Here is a 25,513-nt window from a genome sequence, read left to right on the forward strand (position 1 = left end):
TTGTTTTCTCATTGTGACACCTACATAATAAAATAGGAACTTAAAGCATACTATGTCAGTCCCACTGATCCAAGGCGGAACACGATCGATTGCTTGATCATTAAAACCTAAACACGCTCTAAAAATGCACGTGGCCCACCCGAACGCGAACGCTTTTGAGATTTTCAAGTGGGCCCTGATCCAGAAAAAGGTTGGGAAACCAATGCGTTACATCAACTGATGCTCATGGATGAACACGTACACAGACGTGCATGCATCCTCGGCCCAGTGACACACAAGGCTCAAACACTACATGTAGTGTTTGTAGTTGGTTTTAATTCTGGTAAAGTGCCAGGTGGGTGGAAATCTGCTACGCTGGTCAGTACAATGAGAGCCAGAATCCATAATATGTAGATAACTACAGTAAAAGAACGTAGGTCAATTTAATATACTGTACAGATCAATATATACACTACACATTTAAAGCGAGCATCATTACTGTATAATGACTGGCCTCGGGGTCTGGATAATTGTGTGAAATGTAAAGGTAATAACTACCTACATTATACATGCATAATACACAAACACACGTACTGTAAGCAGCGAGATCTAAGCCCACACACACCAACACACACAAACATACCCAGGCTCTCTCTCTCTGCCTGCACCCAACCCACTAGAGCCCTGCGTGGGACTGTTTCCTTAGTTCTGCTCCAGCTCAGAAGTATTGTGTAATAAAAGTATTAAGTAATAAAAACATAACAGCTGAAACTGGCACAGCTAAAATATTAGAACTACCGATTTGGGTTAGTTTTAGTTAGTTTTCACATCTAGTTGTGTAACAACCTTGACACACACACACACACACGCACACGCACACACACACACACACACACACACACACACACACACACACACACACACACACACACCTCTGCACCCATGCCCACCCTTCCCTGTGAGGGCCTCCAGGGTGCTGACCTACCTCTTGGTGCTGGAGTGTGGCCGCTGCTTGCGTCCCAGCTCCTCCAGGCCCAGGGAGGGGCTGTGGAACAGCAGCCCGCTGCGCCGGAGCAGCTTCTGTTTCATTGCCGGCAGGCCGCTCCACTCGCGCACAAACTGCACCACCTGGTCGGGGAGATGAATGCACGCAGGCCAACTTATAGGGTCAGTGCACCCAAAATGAACCGCGGCGGCCCCTATTCTGGAGCGGAAAATATAAAATAGCAGATCTAAAAGCTCACTATGCAATGAATGCATGGCTCATTTAAGCAAAGATATCTGGTGTCGAGGGAAAAAATAAGGGGGCCTAGTAGTGATGAGCGGGCCGACCCGTAACCCGCTGCGCGGGTGGTCGAGTCAGCATTTCAGAGGCAATAATGCGGGCTTGCGGGTGAGCGGGTCAGCCGCTCTCACACGCAAAAAAATAATAAAAATCACATGCTCTTGTTTTTATTCCTAATAAGAATAAGAATAATACGAATAAAACCGTTTGAATACACTTGGGGTGTATACTTGAAGATTATTTTCTAACCTGATTTTACAGAATTATAGGTACGACCCGCGGGGCTCAACCCGCCATAGATTTATATATGGGTTCGCGGGGCGGGTTGAGGCGGGTTGGGTTCCGTGGCGGGGTGGGTCATGAAAAAACCTGACCCGCACATCACTAGGGCCTAGTATTGATGCTTAGAGGACTCCACATTTACATTGAACAAGTCGCTGATAGAATAATGTATCGATGGAAACGTGTACAAGAAGCAATTCCCAGTCCTATCCTTTAATAAAACATAACATGCTGTATAACACAAGGGGGGCACAAGGGCTTTCACCAACTAGTATAACCACTAGTCGACTTTGTTGGTACTAGTCAAAAACATTTTTTTGTTTTAATGCCATAGTAATGGCCCATCTTACTATTATTATTATCCTCCTGACTTTACTTTTTATCAAAAGGGGGTCAAAAGTATGCCCAATAAAAGCCCATTATTGGGCAATGGGGATCCTTGGAGACGCTGCTGTGGTGTAATTTTGTAAAAAAAGAATTATGTAAATTTCGACTAGTCGACTAGTACTTGGTCAAATGAGTCGACTAGTAAAAATCATTAGTTGTGAATGCCCCCGGCACACACACACACACACACACACACACACACACACACACACACACACACACACACACACACACACACACACACACACACACACACACACACACACACACACACACACACACACACACACCACAGTGTAGACAAAGTAGACACAATACAAAGTATACAAAGCGCTAAGCCTATGTGTAACTGCCACATCTCTGTGCGAATTTGTGTAAACTTGTTTGTTTGTTTGCTTGTTTGCGTGTGTGTGTGTGTGTGTGTGTGTGTGTGTGTGTGTGTGTGTGTGTGTGTGTGTGTGTGTGTGTGTGTGTGCGTCGGCAGTGTTGTTGACCCGTATCGGATGCTAAGCAGCAGTAATTGGTCTAATCAGGAGCCGTGTTCTGCTGACTGGTGGAGTGAGGTAGACTGGAGCCGCCGAATGCAGTGTTCATTTCAACAGAGGGCTGGCAGAGTGAGGTGGATTTGTGCCTCCATCGATTTTTGGATCCAGTGGCGGTCATGGATACATTAAAAAAATATTTGCACAACTAATTTCGCCCCAAATATTAGGCCATATTCTTCTTTTCCTTGTTTACAATTTTAGCCATTTACTGTAGCAGTTCACTATGATGTTCTAATGGTTACGGAGAACAGAAAAGACAAAAAATGTATCCAACAAAACTTGAAGCGATCTATTATAGCGCCACTTTAAACGTCTATTACTATTATTTTTTTTAAATTATTTTATTATTAGCTATACAGGTACTGTAGGTCTAGCCAACTCAGCCGACACAATTATTCGGGCAAGTTCGGTAACATTTGAGTATTTGACTACGGAGAAAATGGAAACAAACATAAAATCTAAAAATAGCAGGATTCCTGTTAACAGGAATGTGGTTTATATTTATGTATGACATACGGCCGAAGCTGTGAGTAGACAATGACTTGTATTGATGCCGGTATGTTCCTTTAAGACAGGAAAAGCCAGTAACATTGCAGCGATGCGGTTCAACGGCTGAGCCACCAGGGTCCCTTATGTGTTTATAAAGCTTTATATATTGGTACAGTATAGGCTGCTATCTATATATCTGCCTTATTGTTTACACCAAGGCATTTTACGTCTTCTATACGCTACAGTATATCACCGTCAATTGAAAGGAAGGCGCTGATATAGCGACAGTCTAATCTAGCTAATTCAGCGAGGAGGTGGTGAAAGGGCTGCGTGGGGAGCTGTTACACTTTAATGAACGGCTACTATCACCGTGATTTAAAAGTAATGGCATCCCAGTCCGTTGACTCATTTTGACGGAGGGGAGAAGAAACGGGAGCGACAGGGAGCCTGGCAGATAGATAGATACATGGTGTCCTGAACGCTCTGTTTTACAACCACAGAGCCTGAGGGAAAAAACAGAACGAGAGAGACGGACAGACAGAGAGATTTTGGAGGGAGGGAGGGAGGGATGTTGGAAAGAGGACAGATGAGAGGGAGAGAGTGAGGAGGAGGTGAGGGATTTAAGCCGAATTTATACTTTGACGCATTGTTCAACGGACAAACGCAACGTGGTCGTACGGCAAAGTATAAATCGGCCATTAGGAGGGCAAGGAGGTGAGGGAGGGAGGAGAGAGAGAGAGAGAGAAAGGTGCGGTCGGTGAAAGGAGATGCGGAGGTGGGAGAGTAGGGGGTTTTATGAGAGGTCGTTAAAAGAGACGAATCATCACCTCAAACGACCCCGCACCGCGCCAGCCGGGCTAATGTTCACCCCGCCCCACCTCCCCCCCCCGCCACGCAACTCGCAATCTGCCGGGGCTATAACGGCACCTCTGTGGCGACAGCCACACCACCGCTCGTATTCTTTACGACAGCGTGTAAAACGGACAGAGCCACCAAAACCAAATGCAAAGCCTCTGCCTCAGATGGCGTTCGTGTTGCATCCCGTACGTACGCCGTTCTGTCGGGTGGGGGTGGGGGGGGGGGGGCAACAATTGATGGGACGCGCGTGTAAAAATGTGACGGGTGTCGTTAGGAGGGAACACGCGCAGCAGCAGATTTTTGTCTTTGTTGGATTTATGAATTCACACGATGGATTCAACCTGAAATGAGGAAATGTGGTCTTGAGGGGGGAGCGAAATACAGAAATAATGTCATTTGTAAAAATAACAATGTATGATGATGGCTGTTTTCGCCTACGTCGGTGGTATTTTGGCTTATTAACAGCTCTCAGAAAAAGTGGGGCTGGTAGTTTTGTTCAATGGTTCTCAAAAATGTTCATGTCAAGGACCCCCAAATTAATATGTACTTGGCTGCGGACCCCCATCTGAAAGTATTTTGTGCCAGGAACCAGGGGGAAAAAAGTGTTCTATTTTCGTCTAATGTTCCCCTCAGAATAGGGATGCTGGGGTTCAAGTGGTTAGGGTGATTTATACGTCGTGTTGTGAGCTTGTAGATCGGCTCATTTTGATGCGGACACCGGAGCGCAACCAAGTATAAACCTGGGGTTAAGCGTTACATGTCTTTCTCAGGGACACATAGATTGTGTAAGGGGGGGGATAACCGGCAACCTTCCGATTCTCAGATGGCCTCTCTTCCCACTCGGCTAAGGCCGCCCATTGTGGTGTATAGGAGGCCAGCGCAAATGAACTGCATGTCACGTAAATTGCATTTAGCAAACCTAGGAACATGACCATTGTTGCCCGCAAGATTTTATTTGAAAATAGCCGATCTACAAGCTCACAACGCGTCGCATCGCGACGCGTTGTGAGCTTGTAGATCTGCTATTTTCAAATAGCTGATGTACATGTTAAAGTACTCATGTGGCTCATAGTCGCTTCTTTTGGGCTGGTTTTCCTAGACCTGGTTGCTTGTTTTTCTCACAGAATCTGGCAACATGGAACATGACTGCATGAGAGCAAAACACTCTGAGGGAGCAAAAAAAAGCACAAAAAAAAAGGTTCCCCCGGAGTGTCATTGTGGAATAATGTCTATGCAGAGAAATGTAACATCCGAAAACCGGACCCTGTCTTAAAGGAACATACCGGCATTAATACAAGTCATTGTCTACTCACAGCTTCAGCCATATGTCATACATAAATATAAACCAAATTCCTGTTAACAGGAATCCTGTTATTTTTTGATTTTATGTTTGTTTCCATTTCCTCAATTGTTCACTTTGTATGATATTAACTAGGGTTGCCATTTTTGCATTAGACAATGGTATGGGAATGCTGTTATTGACAAAGCGGAGGAAGCCTGTACCTCCATATAAACGATATTGTTTGTATTTTGACCAAATGCAGTTAGTGAATGTTAGTAGTGAATAGTACGCATGTCTAACATGGCTGAACACAATCACTTACACAGTGCTGTTCTTACAAATACACGCACGCTCGCACACACAAACACACGCACACACACACAGACACACAGACACACACACACACACACACACACACACACACACACACACACACACACAGAGGAAGGTACTGTAGGCTGACCTGGATTCTGTTTTCCGTGCATTTGCTGAAGGCCTTGGGCAGGTCCTCCCAGTTGTCCAGTTGAATATCCAGTGGAATAAAGTTACAGTTCAGCGGCTCGTCATCCTGACACACAAGGAGACACACAAGGACAAGCACATCCCCGTGAACAAATTAAAAGCATCCAAGGTTATCTGATGCACAGTGAAATCCTATAGTATTCATTTAACTTTTGAGAGTGTAAACATTGTGTACCACTGGCACGTTTTTTTTTTTAAATAATATTTTTGGGCGCTTTTGTGCCTATAATTGATAGTTCACAGTGTAAATTAACAGGAAACAAGGAGAGAGAGAAATGGGGAGGGACAAGGGGTAAAGATCGGGACTCGAACCCGGCGATGCACACTAGGCTACTTTAGAGCCTAAGTAACAGTATCAGTGGGGCCCGGACCAGGCACCTGAAACCCAAGAAACACCAACAGCACTGGATGTCAGAAGAAAAGAAAGATGGATTAAGATTTTAATAGCTTCTTCTTCTTTCTTTTTTTTTACCGAACACTATGCAACGTGATTGTCTTGAATCCGCCCCACCGGAAGTCTCGCTTTAATGAGACTTCCGGCGCCTCCACCAGATCTCACCAAAAACAAAATAAAAGCTATTAAAATACACGATTTAGAGTCCCGTAGGTGCAGGTTTTTAGCTGCGGCGGGATGGAGTTATGACATTTTTTCTACTGTAACACTCGTCCTAGGATATCATAACGTCATAAAAAAGGTAAGAAAAACATCGGGCGGAATTCTCCTTTAAGGGCCCCCAAACTATATGTATTTTTTTTGCCACGGACTCCCTTCTAAAAATATTTTGTGCCAGCCTGCCAGCGACCCCCAACACAAGATTTGTTTTGTTAATAATGTTATGTAAAAGCGGCCCTTCACAACGTGCCGCAATGCAATGCGTTTGTGAGCTTGTATTTGGACATTTATTTATTTGGACATAGTTAAAAGAGACTAGTGATTCACATATACAGTACATCTATCTTTAGAAAATCTCCTGATAGAAAAACGCTCCTACATTTCAATTCTTTTCACACAAAATCTCTCAATAACAACAGATAATAAATAGAATAACGTTGTCAAAGTTGACGTGGGGGGTTGTGATCAGGAGACGGATTTTGAGATCAAGAGTCCAGAGAGACAGAAAAAACATTTTAAAGCCAGAGGGATTACAAGGGGAATATTATTATCAACGCTGCTGCCAGTGGTGCTAAAAACACTTGAGCTCCGCAGGTCTTCTCCAAAGAAAAACCTTTCGCGGCGTGACACATCACTACAACGTACAGCACAAGAGGCATATAAAATCAACAGCGACAAAATAATTGGGAGTGTAATTGAGCGTGATACCTTTCCTGAAAGGGATCTTCCCCGATGTACCTGCAAAAATGGCATTACAAAGAGCTCCCACATCAAACGATAAATTAGGAGTTACCTGCCAACGCTTCCTTACATCCCCTCCATTAATCCATTAAGACCGGGAACGCATAACCAATAGCTATAACCATTATTTTATACTTTGGCTATTCAAAAATAGCAGATATACAAGCTCATAGCGCGGCACCGAGAGCCACGATATGCACTTGCAGATCTGCCATTTTTGGAAATATTGTGGAAAATGTGTGCATATCTTTGAATATATACAGTATATATGTTTTAAAGCGAACATTCTTAACTCCGATCTGTGCTTCTGGGGGTTCCTGGAACAACATATTTTGAGATGGGGGTCCGCGGCTAAATACGTATAATTTTGGGAGGTGCTTGACATTGAAAAGGTTTGAGAACCACTGATAATATAGCAACATAAGTTTTTTCAAAAAACTGTTATGATTTTGAAGACATTTGTAGAATCCCCAGAAGCAAAGATTTGAGTTAAAATGTTCGTTTAAAAAAAAATATATATATTCAAAGATTTGCACACATTTTCATGGTTTGAAAAAAAAAATAGCAGATCTACTCGGTGCTGCGCTATGAGCTTGTATATATCTGCTATTTTTGAATAGCCAAATAAATCTTAAAATGACACAGATGCGTTCCCGGATTGAACGGGTTAAGGAATCCGTAAGATGTGGACGATGTAACCGATACGTATCAATGATATTTATGGACCTCTCCGACAAACGCTATATTATTGGACATGTCATTAACTGTTAAAACTGCTCATGTTGTTTACAAACGTCACTCTTTACTATGCAATGTGTTTCATGTGGGCTGCATTAAAACATCTCAAAGACGGACTGGATGAACACAAACAAGCAATTAAAAACAGGAGATGATGCTGATCTTAGGGTAGACGTTTCAAAGAATCGATTCCTCTTACCATTCCGAAAAGGGGATAGACTTTGTACTCCAAAACCAAAGAGAGAATTATTGGTTTTTATAAATAAAGGCTACGACGTAGCCAGGCCTCATTGAGGGCTTTGATATGATAGCTTTAATTATAATGTTGCTTCATTTGAGATTGAGTATCTTTGTACATTGCTGCTAAGAGTTGTCAGATGGCAGTTTTTTTGGCAGCAGTTTTTTATTTTTATTATTATTATGATTGAATTAAGACTTTGCCTTGGTTTTCATCAATTTATTAGAGTTTTTGCCTATAGACCAAAGAGCACCCTCTTTCATTACCAACAAAACCGACGTAGCATCGCTCTTTTTGTGTGCTTTCAACACGCCATTTGATTGACACAATCTAATTGCATTGATGCGGGGAGCTGCACAGATCTGTAGCACCCGCGTAGGTAGAAGAAAATAAACACTTATTTGCAAATATCATCATTGATGCAGACTTTCTGTGTATAGACTGAAGACGCCTATAGATGAAAATAAATCAGCGTGGATCAAACCCACTCATCCTGGTTGACGGAAGGACCAGAGGGTTCATGAATAAAACAACTACCTTCGATGGGAAGGGATTGGTCATAAAATTCCTAATACCCCACAATATTTCTGTCGTTCAAACACGGCAACAAATCCCAGTTTGATTGCGTATTGAGCGGTTTTCCGGGTGAAGTTTGCCAGTGGCCTGGGATTAGCCCGATCCGACAGCTTTTCAGGGCAGAACTCATCCAGTTTATCATTTGAACGACAGCAGGGGAGGACGGGACATTTTTCTCCACGGCTTATCACCTCTGACACGCGTGTGCGGCACTTTTTCCTAACGGCCACCCGGGGAAAACAGTCCACTGGTGATTCTATTCACTGTTGGGGGCTTCTCCGCATGAAAGCCCTTCTCGTTTCTTATCTACGACAGGCTGTGGAGGGATTCTGATCCCCTATAAATGAGACAAAAGGGGGTGGGGGGTAAGTATTACAAGCCAATCAATACGGATGTGCGCCCAGAGAGAAAGAGAGAGCAAGAGAGATATGACTTGAGATGTGAATGAGAGAAGTGATCAAACTAACAGAAACCGAAGGAGTCGGAAACAAATATTCAGAAATAGTTTTCAGAGGCTGGTTTTAGTCTGTAGCCGTGGCGACACAATGTAGCGCTCTGAGGTTTAGCCAATCACAGGCATGCATTGATGTGCAAGTCAGTCAGTCTGCATCCTCTGTCTGACCTATTACAGTAGGTCTGTAGTTAATGAACACGCACACGCACGCACACGCACGCACACGCACACACACACACACACACACACACACACCCCCCCCAGGAAACAAACAAACTGAAAAGTGACCATTTTCCTTTGTAAATGAAGGGGGAAAAAAATCCTGAAAAAAAGGAAACCTTTACTAATAGAAATGATCAAGGAGTGATAATATCACATGTTGATGAGACAGAAGAAGAAGAAGAAGAAGAAGGGGTTGCAGGTGGGAAGAGTGGTGCCCAAATCCCTGCCATAATCCCTTCGCTAATCCTAACCTTTTGCTCGGCATCGAGCCGACAAAGCCAAACAGACAGCTGAGAGTTTGGAGAGTCAGGGTATGAGTGTATCGGTTCCATTATAGCGAGCAGGCTTCAATCAATCCCAGAGAAAACACGCGTAATGATTTCAGCCGCCTGGTCGCTTTGACCCTCAGCGTTAAACGGGTCAAGGTATTGCACGTATTTCACAGCCTAACAATAGGCTGGCTGATTGTGAACCATTGGAGAAGAGGATTGCGTATCTGATGTCCGAGACGAAGGGGATCGAAGGACGCAGAGAGCGTATGTGAGGAGAGACGAGGGCAAAGTTACATTAGAGGAGTACAATGACCTTCACACAGCTTTATACTGTATACTGTATGTATGGCTTTGTGCACACAAGTTTGATATATTCTAAGTGATATCTCTTACTTGACCAAGAGACTGTGATATTCTGCCTCATTTTCAATTCTCTTTTGAGCACACAACTTATGTATATTTGATACCGTTATCTTGTTATCTGACTCTTTCATTTGTTTCCTTCTCTATCCGTATGACTATATCTTGTAAATACAAACAGTTGGGAGCTAGTATGGAAAATATTATCTGGTTGCATCTCACTCTACAGGATAATCTTATAAGATTCTCGTAAACATGCGTACAATACAAGATTTAAAAAATAATGGCGCATCACACACACTACAGGATCTGGCTTGACGGAGTAAAACAGCACTTCGATGTGCTGTGATCACATGGGAAGCAGATGTAAACTAGAAAAAGTGCTCCTCGGAGCACAGGTCTCCGCCAGGTCAAGTACGTTATTGTGGCCTCCTAGTGGCGCTATAATAGGCCAATGTGAAAAGGGTGGCGTTTCTTCTTAGGCCTTTCACGGCAATCGGACACTGCATTCATGATTTAGAGGCATTTTGCTAAATTAGACCTGCTGGTGGCGCTATAACAGGCCAATGTGAAAAGGGTGGCATTTCTTCCTCGGCCTAGAGGGAATGTGCGTGTGAAATTTCATGGAAATCGCAAGCTGCGTTCATGATTTGAGACATTTTGTTCAAAACGGACCAATCCAGCAAACTTTGGAAGCCAACCTTAGCCAATGAGGATGGAATATGGGAAATCGGACAGATCTGTGTTGATCACATGACTATAGAGATACTGTGTACCGATTTGCATGGCGTTTGGATCAAATCTGTAGGAATAATATAAAGAAATGGGTTTTGCACAAATCGTCCTCCTGGTGGCACTATAACAGGCCCATGTGAAAGATTGGGGGTTCTGAATTGGCAGCGACTGAACGTCTGTCTCCCCTGGACAGCAGTGATGTAGGCTTATCATCCATACAAATATCAAACATATTTGAAAATTATCGGGGCGGCCCGATTGCCTGTGAGCAAATCGGAAGGCTTAAGATTGGATCCTTAATCTTGTCCGATAATTGCTCCCAATCTACAGTAGGCTGGGGTAGGGAACGCTCTCTCGATTATCGGGAGGGCCGTTCCCCACCCCAAATGTCCACGATTATCCTGTAGAGTGAGCCATTATATCTGTAAACTTGTGATGTGACAATAAACTTGACGTTGAAGTTGAGTTGAAGTATGTGGGCTGTTTTGAAAAGCAAATAAAAAAATGCTAATGTAAGATATCATGAAAACATTTGCTGTTAGTTAAAACTTGATCTCGACTGCCCTCGGTCTTGATCTCAACTTGATATCGGGGTAAGATGGGTCTTTTCCTGTTACTTCTAGTAATTATATTACTTATACTGCGCCAAACATGATAAATATATATTTTTTCATAAATGGCTTTAATTCATATTTGTCCCCCCCCACACACAGAGCATAAACAATACCGCCCACAACCCACATGCAAACCCAAAGGTACCTTGGAGTAGAGGAAGATTCGGTCCGTGTTCCGACTGGCACAGAACTGCAGGCCAGGGTAGAGAGGGAGGGGGGAGCTGTTATCAGCACTGTCATCATTATCACCATCTTCATCACCATCAGCAGTGGCATCTGTCTGGCCTGTAGAGAGGGTAGGGGTGGTGTATTGATAAGAGAAAACTGAGTGGTAGGGGTGCTTATTGGTAAGGGTGCTCATCTTGCGAACAAAAAAGGCACATGTCCGATAACCCTGTGAAAATCAAAGTGCATCGATGAACAGGCTTTGAAATGGTGATTCCGATAGGGTGGCCTGGCTTGCAAAGATGATTGTGAACGGTTGGCTTTGTGATGATTATTCTGAATGGATGGCTTTGTACAGTATGTAATGATGATTCTGAATGGATGGTTTTGTAATGATGACTGCGAATGGATGGCATTGTGAAGATGATTGTGGGTGGATGGCTTTGTATAGACAATTCTGACATTGTGGAAAGAAAGTTCATCTATAATATCTCTGTAACTGAAGAAGAGAAAATAACAACGTAAAAAGCAGGAATTATGTATTCATTCACAGAATTTACATTAAACCTTATTAGTCTTTATTTGGAACACAAACTGGCCAATCATAGATGAAACAACAGCTGTTTTATGATTGCTGCCAATGGTACTGCCTTCCAAAAGAAAACCCAAGGAAAGATAAAGAATCTTACACACTTGAGTAGATATAGAGAGTTGGATTTGTTGCTTGCTTGCGGACACAGTGATTCTTTTAATATGACCATAATGTTAACTGTGAAGCGCAGAGCAAGTTTTGGTGAGCACGCATGTTAGAAGAACTGAGATGCAAGGAAATGAAAACGAAACGGCAAGGTTTGTAATTAAACTCTGCCAGCCAGCAAGCTGTTGTGTTGACTAGGGTTGGTTGGTTGGTAGGGAATGTCTGCTCCATCCTTTTCTGCTGTGTTTACCCTTAAAATAGCACAACCTGCAAATTCTACCTGACTGAGAATTTGAAGAGTTTGCGCTTTGCACACCGGGACAATCTGCAATATAGAGCACCTGTATAGCAGCGTTGTAATGAATTATCGATACTTACGACGAAACATATTGCAGTATGATTCTTTTGCTTTGTGACAAGGATTCTGATTGGATGGCTTTGTAACAATGATTGTTCTGATTGGATGGCTTTGTAACAATGATTTTAACTGGATGGCTTTGGAACAATGATTATGAATTGTAATTATGCATTGTGAACAGGATTTTGATTGGGCAGCAATGTAACAGTGAGAAAGCAATAGCGAGAGAGATAGAGATAGAGATAGAGAGAGAGAGAGAGAGAGAGACAGAGACAGAGACAGAGACAGAGACAGAGACAGAGACAGAGAGAGAGAGAGAGAGAGAGAGAGAGAGAGAGGGGGGGGGAAGCCAGAGCAAGCATGTGATGAGAACAAGAGGATTTAAGAACAGGAGAGGAGAAAGAGCAAACGGAGAGATTCAGAAGAGAGAGACGGAGCCAGAGAGAGAGCAAAAGTGCAAGATGGAGAGAGAATGAGGGAGGTACAGAAAGAGCAAGTGCGAGATAGAGAGAGGGGGGAACGAGGCAGACAGGGCAGGTCATTATTGTCAGCTGTGTAGCGCCCTAATCCTCCCACCGGCAGCTCTCTGGGAAAGGTCAGGTGGTGGAAATGAGCCCGGTGCCGCTCCACCGCGCTTCATTTAGACAATGACCTATAACACTCTGATAATACCTGCCTTAAATCACAACCATGACCCCCCCCCCCCCCAGCACCATTACAGGTCCACTGGAGCATCTTCATAAATGAGTAGAGCCCGACCGATGCCAGATTTCTGGGTCCGATGCCGATCCCTAAACTACCGATTACCGATGTTTTGACTGATATTAGACCTGAAGCCGATCTCTACAAAATGTCTTCTAAATCCCAACAGTATTCTGAAAAACATATGTTTCTATATCAGAGGTGCTCAAACTTTTTCATGTCAAGGACCCAAAAACTTATATGTATTTGGCCACGGACCCCCATCTCAAAATATGTTGTTCCAGGGACCCCCAGAAGCAAAGACTTGAGTTAAAAGAATATATATTCAAAGATTTGCACACATTTTCACGATTTTTCAAAAATAGCAGATCTACAAGCTCATAGCGCGGCACTCTGTGCCGAGCTATGAGCTTGTATTTCTGAAATTTTTGAATAGCTAAAGTATAAATAATGGGTTAACTATTATTAATTGACTTCTTGAGAACATGTCTGGTAGGGCTTGTGAGTGAGGTAAAGTAAGGGTTCAGTGCACATTTTGGCTAGATAAGGAGGAGTCAAATTCTGTCAAAAGTTTTGTTGTCCAACCTAGAGCACAAAGCTGGAAATCAGGGGGTTGAGACAATATGACACGAGATGGGTAAGATACGATGAGATGAGATGCAGTGGGATGAGATAAATTATAAGATGAATGAGATGAGATATGATGGATGACGGGAGATGGATAGGATGAGATGAGATGGACAGGAGGGTGAGAATCTTCTGCTATATCGCGATTCTATTACGATTCTTGGGGTCACGATTAGATTCAAAATCATTTTTTTTGACTCAAAACGATTCTCAATTCGATTCTCAATTCAAAAGAATTCCCAATCAATTTTAGTTTCAGAGGATGGACTTATAACAAATATAATATCAATGCAACATAAATATAAATTCCACTAACCTCAGTCATATTGTTGGACTTTAACAACCAAGTATAGCCTAGTTATTTCCAACAGCTCTAACTAAATATTCTATAATACCAGAGAGGGTCGCTTGTAAAAATCCTTGGCTTTGATGCTATGCTATCTCAGATTATGTGTAGTTCTATTTGAAGCAGAAACACAACATAATTGCCTTGATGAAAGTAACATTAACGAGCGTCTATGAGTGTCAACAGTACGCACACACCTCCCCTTTGCTGTGCTGAACTGATAGTTTAGTTTTTCCCCTACAGCCCTTGAATCTGATGGAAGACATGATAATGGTTACTGTGATTATGGTAAGCTTACGTATATTTCATATCACACCATAAAAACTGTGAATGGAATGAATGATGAAAGAGAAGGATGGTATGAGATGAATGAGATGGATAACATGAGATGGATGGGATGAGATGAATATGATGAGACATGATGAGATATGAGATAGATGGATGGAACACAAGGTCGATGTTGGTCCGTTACTGGACCTTCTGTGGTTTTAAAACATCAGTACTTTGGTTTTTAACCGGAATACTGAGTAGCAAGTGTGTGTGCGTGTGTGTGTGTGTGTGTGTGTGTGTGTGTGTGTGTGTGTGTGTGTGTGTGTGTGTGTGTGTGTGTGTGTGTCTGTGTGTGAGAGTGAGGAACTTGATCCTTCTGATGAGAGACAATCATCAGTTTGTTTCAGAATTGATGCTGTAAATTCTGAGAAACAGTCCCAGAATGATTGCGCTCAAACACGTTTCATGGCAAATGGTGGACCGACAGACCAACCAACCAAACAAACAACCAACTCAACCAACCAACCAACCAGCCTACTGATCCGACCAACTGACCGACCATCATCCATCCTTGGAGCCCTGCAACTACTGTAGCTGAGCTTAAAACACCGCAGCATCGTCAGCATTGTCTTACCCCAACTCTTTGTCCCAGATGGGAAGATCCTGAAGTAGAGTGTTCTATAAATGCTCCGACTAGTGGGGAAAAACAAGCAACATCCACACCCAGAATTCAACACTTTTTCTTTTCAGGACACCGGAGTTCCACGAGATCCCATCTAACCATCCCTCTGTATCTGTAATGATTCCTATAGCGGCCCAGCAGAGCGCGGCCTATATTGGTTATAAACAGGGTTGTGTTTTTTTTTTCCTCCCTCAATGCTATACTTGTTTTGCGGCGGTAGAATGCACCAGCTGCATTAAGTGGGCCATTTGTGCGATGGGGGCCAATTCATCTTACAAGGCTGTCTTATTAGACTGTCTCTTACACAGTATGAACAGCGTCTTCAAAAGACCCCGGGGGAATTTACTCGCTATTCCACCATGAAAAGAAGAGAAGGGAGAGAAAGAGGAGGAGAAAAAAAGAAAACCGTCTCTAATTGGACCGAGCCGGACATCTTATCTTCTGTAGGATTGAAAATAATGGGGAAGAAAAACATACTATAAATAAAATAAATAAATAAAGTCGGCATCATTTGAACTGACGTCAGGATAACAGTGTAGGAATGCTTAAATGTTTTGGCGAAGTACGCAAAGAGAAAGAGAGGGAGAGAGAGAGAGAGAGAGAGAGAGAGAGAGAGAGAGAGAGAGACAGAACAGATGGACCGAGAAGAGGATAGGACAGCGGAGAAAAAAGAAAAGATGAGAGCGAGAGGCAGAGAAAGAGAGAGAGAGGGGGGGTGCAGGGGGGGCTTGGTGTATGCAGGAGAAGTGATTGCCTGTCCGGGTAAGTTGAGGAAACTAATCTCAGTGCAATCAGGAGTTGAGTACCGGGTTGGCGGGGGGGTTCGGCCTTCAAAAAGACCCACAGAGAGAGAGAGACGGGCGGAGGAGAAAAATCATTAGCCACAGACTCCCAACCGCCATAGGTCAGCCTTATTGGCCGACCGCTGTGTTACGCATTAACCCCAGCCCGACGCTGAACAGGAGACTTGAGAGATGGCTCCTGTGAGGTATAAATGGCCCCTGCCCGGATGGCCGTGTCGCGGCCAAGGGGGAAAAAAAGATAAGGAAAAAAAAAGAAACAAGAAAACACACAAGGGGCCATTAGTGGCTGTTATTTCTGCCTGTGAGGGAAAAGTACACGAACACAGAGAAAGAATAGAGTGAGGTAGGCGGGGGGGGGGGGGGGAGGGGGGCGGGGTCAGGAGACAAGTGGGCGAGCAGGCAACAAGTCAGTGACTGACATCACCTCCCTCTAGCACCGGCCCTTCTGTTCCACACTAAGCCTTACACTGTGCTAAAATGGACTCTGAGTGTAAGTGCTTTTACGCGGACACACAAGTCTGCACGATTGTTTGCGTTTGTCTTCTGAGATACGCTTGGATCACAGGGGGTATCTTGCGAGTCGGTTCACACTATGCTGGGTGTTCATTTGCCTTCCTGCAGCCCAGCGGGGGGTGGGGGGGGGGGGTGGGGGGTGGGGGGGGGGGGGTGGACACACTTGGCAATGTTTGCGGGTGGGAAGCCGGCAAGGAATTGTGACCACGTCACTGCACTAGCGACTCCTACTGGCTGGCGTGAATTGGAGAGAAAATGAAAAATAACCTAAACACCCAACTAGTGGCTGTGCTCCTCCGTAGTGACTGACTGACATTGCCTAACTCTATAATTTAAAATGTTAAATGATTATTTGTGCCAGAATTGACGGGGTATAGTCACTAAAGGATTATATTAAAACGTTAAATAAAGTCCGGACCGCTGGCGTAGCGGTCTGGGCACCTAGAATACAATGTAGCCTGACAGCGCATCGTGGGTTCGAGTCCCGATCCCAACAGCCTTTGCTGTGTGTCACTCCCCATCTCTCTCCCCGTTTCCAGTCAGCCTGCTGTTCTATCAATAAAGGCTTAAACCCCCCCCCCCCCCAAAAAAAAAGACAGACAGGCATATGGATGGACCAACAACGCAATCCTTTCAGCTGCGCCACTAGCGGTGCCAGCTGTACTAAAAACGGATGAGAAAACATGTGGGGAAAAAAATCCCAGGTTTACTTCCCTGGCACACTGGCTGTGTGCACAGATACTTTGGTGCTGATCCGTAAAGAAGTTTGCAAGATTAGCCTTGAACTCACAGACTCACTCACAGACCGTCTTCTAGGCGGCCCGGCCCCTAGGAGCCACGCTGTAATAATGCCATGATGAAAAAACACAGACTTCACCATAAAACAACTTAATTAAACGGCTTAAGTTGATGTTTGGCTACCGCAGCAACATTATGCCAATGCAGTTCCCTTGGTACAGCATGAACTTCACTCTTGGCCCTATAAAGTGTTTCTGAGCCTGTTTAAATTCTGGCATAGTAGGCTACAAAAGGCTTTACAACACTTTGGCTGCTGACGGGATCGCTCTTGTGACTGTTCTTGTCTTCTGATTCGCGTGTCATTGCTTTAGGTTGTCTTAACGGCGACGCAGGAAACCTGTGGAGGAGACTCAGCTGCATACTGGCCAATAAGAGGCCATAGGGCGGTCATGTGTCTTTTGAGCTCTTTTCAATATTTCAAATACCTTGCACATTCCATCCTAGGTTCTCTCGTAAAAAACAGGTATACAGCGGATAATAATAATAACGGCAATTCTAATAATAGTAATAATATGCACCTATAAGACATCTTTCCCCCACCGTGGCCCCAGATGGAAAGAGATATATTCACTTATTGGTTTGAGGCGATGATATTAAACAGAATTATACGGGCGGATATCAATTCGCCTGCCTGCCAGCCAATTTCCCTGCATATGGAGAGGGGAAGATTACAGGTGGGATTACCTTCTGCGTGTGTCATCAGGAGAAGAGACGTCTCACTCACCCGCAGCTTGTTTGCCTTTGTGGCCCTCCTCGTCTTTCTCCTCCACCTCTTCGTCGCCAACTCTCTGTTTGTCTTTCGGCGGCTCATCAACGGCGTCGTCGTCCACCTCTTCATCCTCCCACTCCACGCCGCTGCGGCGGCGGCGGCGGCTCTGCCGGCATTTGCCTTTCGCCGGTTTCGTCGGACTGCGGCTTCCCCCGGGGCGGGCGAGCTCTGACTCACTGTCGGAGCTGGAGAGCACGACATGGGCTGCATCTTCTGCCGGCGGCGCCGCCGGCACGGCTGGCACCGAGCCTAGGACCAGAGATTAGAAGATGAGGAACTTCTATGCCTTATTCAAATAGATTTTTTTTTTTACAATACCTTTTTATTTTTCACTATTTCTATTGAGCTATTTGTACAACACACAAACATGTTTTAACCCGTTCAATCCGGGAACGCATCTGTGTCATTTTAGATTTTAACTTATTATTTTATACTTTGGCTACTCAAAAATAGCAGATCTACCAGCTCATAGCGCGGCACAGTGCCGCGCTATGAGCTGGTAGATCTGCTATTTTTGTAAAATCTTGAACATTTTGTGCAAATCTTTGAATACATACATTTCTAACTCAAATCTTTGCTTCTGCACCGAGTGCACAGAGTGCCGCGCTACGAGCTTGTAGATCTGCTATGTTGTTCCAGGGGTCCTTGGAACAACATATTTTGATGGGGATTGGCAGCCAAAAACATATAACTTTGGGGGTCCATGACATGAAAAAGTTTGAGAACCACTGATATAACAGTTTTTCAAAAAATGTTTAGGATGTAGAAGACATTTGTAAAGATTTGCTCATATAGCTTGCTTGTATATCTGCTATTTTTGAATAGCCAAAGGAATCTAAAATGACAGAGATGCGTTCCCGGGTTAAACGGGCAAAGGAATATTATGATGTTCTTTGTAGATGTGCATTTTCACCAAATGCCAATGTATGAAAATGAAGGACATTCATGCAAAGCAATCAATCGTCCTTTGTTTGAAAAATGTGACAGTGGGCTCAGATGTACAAGGTGTTGGTCAGGGGTGAGCACCCTTCCTCGGCATACGGTACCACCTTTCCCCTGACTAGCCTGGGGACATCGACAAGCAGCTGCTATGCAAATTCCGTGCCAAAAGCCCTACTGAGAATAGAATAATGCAAACACAAGAATTATTAATCTAAGTAATCACATAAGTTCAAAGTATACATACTGCGTATTTGGGAAGATGAAAAGATTTTGTAGAAAGAACCGTCTTTTAACTACTACTACTACTACTACTACTACTACTACTACTACTACTACTACTACTACTACTACTACTACTACTACTACTACTACTACTACTACTACTACTACTACTACTACTACTACTACTACTACTACTACTACTACTACTACTACTACTACTACTACTACATGCCATAGGCTTTTTTTGTGTATATCCACATTGGCGTTTTTAAAAGTGTTGTCCTTTTTAAGAATTGTCAATAAATGATCCAACTACTACTACTACTACTGCTGCTGCTACTACTACTACTGCTACTACTAATAAAAAAGTATAAAAGTTATGAGATTTGGATGAGTGCATCAATATGAGTGCTTTAAAAAGTAGTCTCCAATTATCTACAGTATGCCATATATGAAAGTAAGGCTTTCTATGGAATGTATTATTGAGTTATTATCTCAAATGCTTTTCTTATGAAAAGGGTATTTTAGATATTATCATCTGCGTAAATCTTTTTTTATTGAGCAACAAACATCAGGTAAATGAATTTGTCAAACATAGACATTTATGGTGCTTCTAGTATCTTCTATCCTTCACCAAAACAAGGCCATTCTGCTACAATGACAGTGGTAGTGGGGGGCGTGGATGTAACATACGGTATATCGTTACACACACCCATGGTTGGAACGTGGCATTGCAGATGACTGAGTTCAGAGCCGGTGGTGGTGGGGTGTTATGTGTTACACAAGGCCGAGACAGTCTATTGAAAGAATTAATTATCGCCTCTTCATCATGTTGTCAATTGCTCGTTTACTTTCATGTGCAATCAGTAGCAAACAGAATTGATTCCCGCAAAGTGTCTTTGCGTCTGTGCTACGATTCATCCAGGCAGAGTAAGAAGCATTCTAATATTTGCATGATGTCAATCAGAAGTGATGTAAAGGCTCGCCGACTGGTAATGCTAGACTGCCTAATGTGCCACTCCTACAATTTAACCCATTCAATCCGGGAACGCATCTGTGTGTCATTCTTAGATTTCTTTGGCTATTCAAAAACAGCAGATCTACAAGCTCATAGCGCGGCACCGAGTGCCGCGCTATGAGCTTGTAGATCTGCTATTTTGGGGGGGGAAATCGTGAAAATGTGTCAAATCTTTGAATATATATATATATATATATATATATTTTTTTTAAGCGAACATTAGAAGCAAAGATTTGAGTTACAAACGTTTGCTTTAAAAAATATATTCAAAGATTTGCACAAATTGTCAAGTATTTTTTTTAAATAGCAGATCTACAAGCTCGTAGCGCGGCTCTCTGTGCCGCGCTATGAGCTTGTAGATCTGCTATTTTTGAATAGCCAAAGAAATCTAAAAATGACAGACAGATGCGTTCCCGGCCTTAATGGGTTAATATACCAACCATTAATTTAATTATCAGCCATACAGCTTTTCAGTGCCGTTTCTAAAAAGTCAAGCTGAGATCCCAAGCAGGGAAAATGTTAATGAATGCAGGGATTAATCCTGATGCCCTTCATAGTGTCTAAAGTAATATTCTTGGAGACATTGCCACTTGGGGACCGTGGCAGCGCATGCCTGGTCACATCTTATATAGCAAGTTTATGGCATGCCACTTTATGTCATCCACACATCATGTGGCATCGCCAGTTATTTTAGCCAAACCATCGACAGTAAAACAGACAGCATAGCAAATCAAATCATCACTTTGCTCGTGGGACTTCTGAACGCATATCATTCAAGTCAGCCCGCGTGAAAACGAAGAAGCACTGATCGCAGGAAATTCATGAAAAGGGGATTCAGTCTGGCTTGAAGAGAATTCTAATAGGTTTATCTACACCTATATTATCTACGTGCGACAAGACATAATATCCTTTGAATTATTTGTTGAGTTTGCGCTGTGAATCTAACAAGACGGGCAACTTGTGACAGACGGCGGACGCGTGGGGCTAATTAGCGATCCTCCCTCTCCGTGGCTCGTTTCTTCAAAAGGCCAGCCTCTCGTCGGTTCCTTCAAAATGTCACGGGAGTCTCCTGACTCGTGGCCCCTCTGCCGTCCTCCGCCTTTGCTAACAAGCCGAGGGGGACCGGCGACCGACGGCTCAATCTCCAGTCATTTCCCCCCCACAGAGAAAGACGTTAATGGGGCGAAAATCCTTTTGCGAGGCGTCTCTCTGCTTCATCAGTGGGCTTTCTGTATTTGCAGGCTGGAGGGGGGGGGGGCTTGGTTAAGCTTGTAGCTGTTTTGCTAATGTTTCTGGAAAAAAGATGTGCGGTCAGCTTCGTACACACAAGTGAACACAAACTCTGCCTAATTCAATGTCATAAGCCGGTGTGAATCACAGAAGCTATCTGTGCCGAGTCTGCTGACACCTTCATCACTTCATACATCTCAATCCATTTGCACCTGTGCGCACACTGATCCTTAACACTGAATGTACAATAGGTTATATAATAATTGAATGATAATAAACATGAATCCCTATACATATTACTTTGAAAGCATTACTAGGACACATCAAGATACGAATGTGAAAGAGAACAATAGTAAATACATCTCGCATTTTCCGTTGGTGGGTGAGGGGCTTCTGACTCATACTGAACATACAGTATGCCTTGGTACTTGAATGAAAGAAGTGCCTCCATTTCATAGCTCTGAGAGGAACACCTAACACATACTCTCATACACAGTGCAAATATCATAGATCTGATTAAAAACGCATTATTTCCCTGACATTTCATGGAAGGCGTGAATTGTGTCCGACGCTGCAGCGAGAGACGTCTCCATAAATGCAGTTGTTATTCTTGCACGAGCAGCGTGTCATTCGCGGGTTTAGCGGGTTGTTAAATTTGGCGTCTAGCGAGGTGACACAGCCGGCTGCTGTGAACACAGTGAGGTCCGTGTCAAGAAGGGAAGCGTTTGCACGCTGAATAGTTATCAAACGTTACTTGCTGCAGCTGAGCGTGACATGAAGTGGAGTTTTGCTCAGAAAAAGTGTGTTTGTGAGCATGTTTGTTTCCTTGCCATGCAGAGACTTGCCGTCCAAGTACTGTAGTGTCGTGCCGAGACTGGGACTGTCTCTGTTTACAGTGTACAATCTGCTCTTTCCATGGGGCCAAGGCTGAGTAGCACATATTTATTGTGCGGTGATATGGATTAGAAGTAATATTTCACCAAACATGTGTAATGCACAAAGGCCGACTTGACACAATTTTTTAATATTCAGACAACATGAAAATGTGAGTATAAAGAATTTGCAGAAAAACCATCTAGTCACAATTTACTACAATGTAACACAGAAGGCAATCTCCGCACAAAGCTATTATTTGACAATTAACTTGTTTAATTTGGTTTTCAAGGATTTGGTTTGCCTCGCTTCATTATGGCAAGAGATAGCAGAAATTTAGTCTTATGTCATATCAGGGCATCAGATTTAGATTATTTTATTTTAAAAATAAGTTAGGTCCTGAACCGGTGTCTCTGTATCTAATTTACACAAGCTCCAAGTCTGGGCATTTGAACACGCCTTGTTCGCCTTTTCCATGTTGAACTTCATTCAGTGCATATGGTGATTATTTTCCCTATACAATGCCTCGTAGGCAGGCATGGTGCAGTTTGCTTCTTTACAGAGGTCTTGTCTATGAGCTAATGTCAGTGTAACAGGGTTTTCTTAGCCGGGCACAGGATAGTGTAAGGGAATATCTATACTATAAGGTGACATGCAAGATACATATTGTACATCGTGTGTATGTAATTGAGTGAATACTCAGACATATGATTATTGGTCAGTAGACTACAGACTAGTAGCTAGATTGCGTCATCACTGTCTCGCTTGAAATGCTATATTAAGATTAATGCAACATGATGACAAATATGATATCTAGGTAGGGTCACAATGACCAGCCACCGGACACTGTGTCTAAAGGTCCGTGATTCAAATAGAGATGAGAGGACTGGACATATTAGGACTGCAACATGAATTCTGATGATGGAGGCAGGATGCTCATATTGAAGTACCTTGTGAGTGGTAGGTAAGAATAGATTTGAGTCTGTCTGCTTGATAGGGATGGTATATAAGCACCCAGGAACTACATGGTAGCTGTCTGCTTTCGCTGCCTGCTTTTGCCGCCTGCTCTTGTGTGTGCTAGATTAGACCTAGAATGTTGAAAAGTGTACTTCATGCTGAATACATAGTGAACATGCAGACTGGTCTGTCATCCTTGCTCATCTTGGCCTTGCTCACAATTGATTCCAGCACAATAGCATCTGAATATAATCAATTTGCAATTGTATAGCGGCAAAAATTGCAACATTGGGAAATGACGAACTTTCATCTGAGGAACCGATATGGTAACACATGATTAAGTATTGTGAAAAAGATATAAAGCCTAGCGCATATCTAAACACACTATAAAATGGACATTCTTTTCAAAGCATTTTTTGGCTCATCTTTAAGATCTCCGTTCAACTCAACCCACAGCCCTGCTGGGAGAAATACATAAATAAACCAATGAAAGAAGACTTTTGTTAGGGTGATAGCCAGGGGCGACATTTTCTTAACCACAATATAATTCAGTGCAAAACAAGCTTGTGAGTTTGTGAGCTGGTAGATCTACACTCAGTATATATAAAAAGGTGATATTATCAAACATAAAATATCAAACATATCGGACAGTCGAGATTTCCCAAAAGTGTATGCATGTGTTTAATTCAGTTTGACCAGAAGCAGGGATAAAAATGAACGACCAGGGGAGGGGATATCAAAAGCAGATGTATGTACTGCATGGATTGTACGTACTGCATGGATTGTCCCCACAGCAACGACATCTGGAGCGAATGCTACTTTCCTTGAAACTTTGTCTGAGACATTGTTGAACAATGGAAAGCACAACCCACACCCACCTCACCCCCACACGTTCCCCCGCTCTCTCTCTTTCTCCCTCTGTCTCTCTCGGCTTGACAGGTGAGAATTATGCAGCGTCCTTGTCATCTGGAGCGAGAGAGACGATGTTGGGCGAGCAGAGCTATTTCAGACTAGGACGAGCTTGCACTCTGTCATTATCACACATCTCCAGCTGGTGAAATCTGCACCGTTGTTCAGAAGTATAATGCAAGCAGAATGCCACCGACGGATATTGATGGGCACAAGAAGAAGGGAATGGTAGCCCAGGGCGTTTCTCTATTCTCATCAAAACGGCTGCATTGTCTTTTCTCTCAATTGATTCCATTTTGTTGTTTTTGGCAACCAATGCATTGTTCTAAAAGTCTAGACCATATAAACAGTGTGTGTGTGTGTGTGTGTGTGTGTGTGTGTGTGTGTGTGTGTGTGTGTGTGTGTGTGTGTGTGTGTGTGTAGAGAAAGAGCCAGAACGAGTGCACATGCATGCACACATGCCACTTGATGTTCTAACTATGCCAATTGTTACATTTTATAACTTTTTACTTTTTATTATTGCACAAGTGATCACATTGCATGTGAAGCATGTCAATGTGTTTGATTTAAGTGATTTCACGCCACTTGGGATTGCACTCGCAGTAGCACAGTTTTGGAATCCCGTTTCCTGGTCTGCCACATCCTACTAACTCTGTCAATATGCTTACTAGGTGATATATCAAACATGGATCAAAACAAAGAACACAATAGACTACTCCTTGTGGCCCGAACTGTTGCCAACAAAACTATCCTCATGAACTGGAAATCAAAGGGAAACATAAACATTGCTCACTGGAAAAACGCAATAATAGATTCCATATCCCTGGACACTAACACAATAGACACACACCCCATCTGGTCTGGATTCATCAATTATCTTCAATCGTAAGTTCATAATTCTCCTTTCCTGGTCATCATCCATGCGCTGTACTCCAGTTAAACCTATATATTTGCACGCTGTTGTGAATATTATACAATGCTCTTTCCTCTACCTAACTTTTCTTTACCTAACTCCTCGTATGCAGTTTCACATCACTGACATAATGAAAAAGTAATTGGCTTTCTTTATGTTAGGGGTGCAACCTGTCCTGGATGGAAGTGCTGAGGTGCAGTGCTTCTTAACCTCATTTCCTGTCCCCTTTGTCACCCTAACGTTTCGTGGTAAAACGCTAGCCTAGAACTGTTTACATGTTTGCAGAAATGACAGTTATCTACAAGATTCATCTACCAGCCTTCCTGTAAATCGGGGAGGCTATAGCGCCCCGTGCGGGAGGCCATATTGCACCCGTGGTGAAAGCCTGCTGATGTTGCTCAACATCGGGTCCCTGTTAGCCACAGCACATCCTCCAATCAGCACATCTGTCTGACAATCCAGGATGTGGCAAAGGGGCCCTGCCGATGTCTTCGCTTATCTCACCTGATGAACTTTTGCACTTCACT

General features: G+C 43.3%; 1 protein-coding gene across 2 annotated transcripts in view; it reads right to left on the minus strand.

Moving 5' to 3' along the window:
• Nucleotides 1-25,513, minus strand: part of zranb3 (zinc finger, RAN-binding domain containing 3) — a 97,451-nt gene that overhangs the window by 21,550 nt on the left and 50,388 nt on the right. For both annotated transcript variants that reach the window (XM_080422835.1, XM_080422836.1), the window contains 4 exons: nt 17,878-18,171; nt 11,338-11,477; nt 5,571-5,675; nt 965-1,107 (listed from right to left, as the gene is read on the minus strand). In XM_080422835.1, the coding sequence (XP_080278961.1) occupies nt 965-1,107; nt 5,571-5,675; nt 11,338-11,477; nt 17,878-18,171 (682 nt within the window). The remainder of the gene's footprint in view (nt 1-964; nt 1,108-5,570; nt 5,676-11,337; nt 11,478-17,877; nt 18,172-25,513) is intronic.

The sequence above is a fragment of the Gymnoscopelus braueri genome (assembly GCF_963280865.1).
Source record: "Gymnoscopelus braueri genome assembly, chromosome: 24".
Classification (NCBI taxonomy): Eukaryota; Metazoa; Chordata; class Actinopteri; order Myctophiformes; family Myctophidae; genus Gymnoscopelus; species Gymnoscopelus braueri.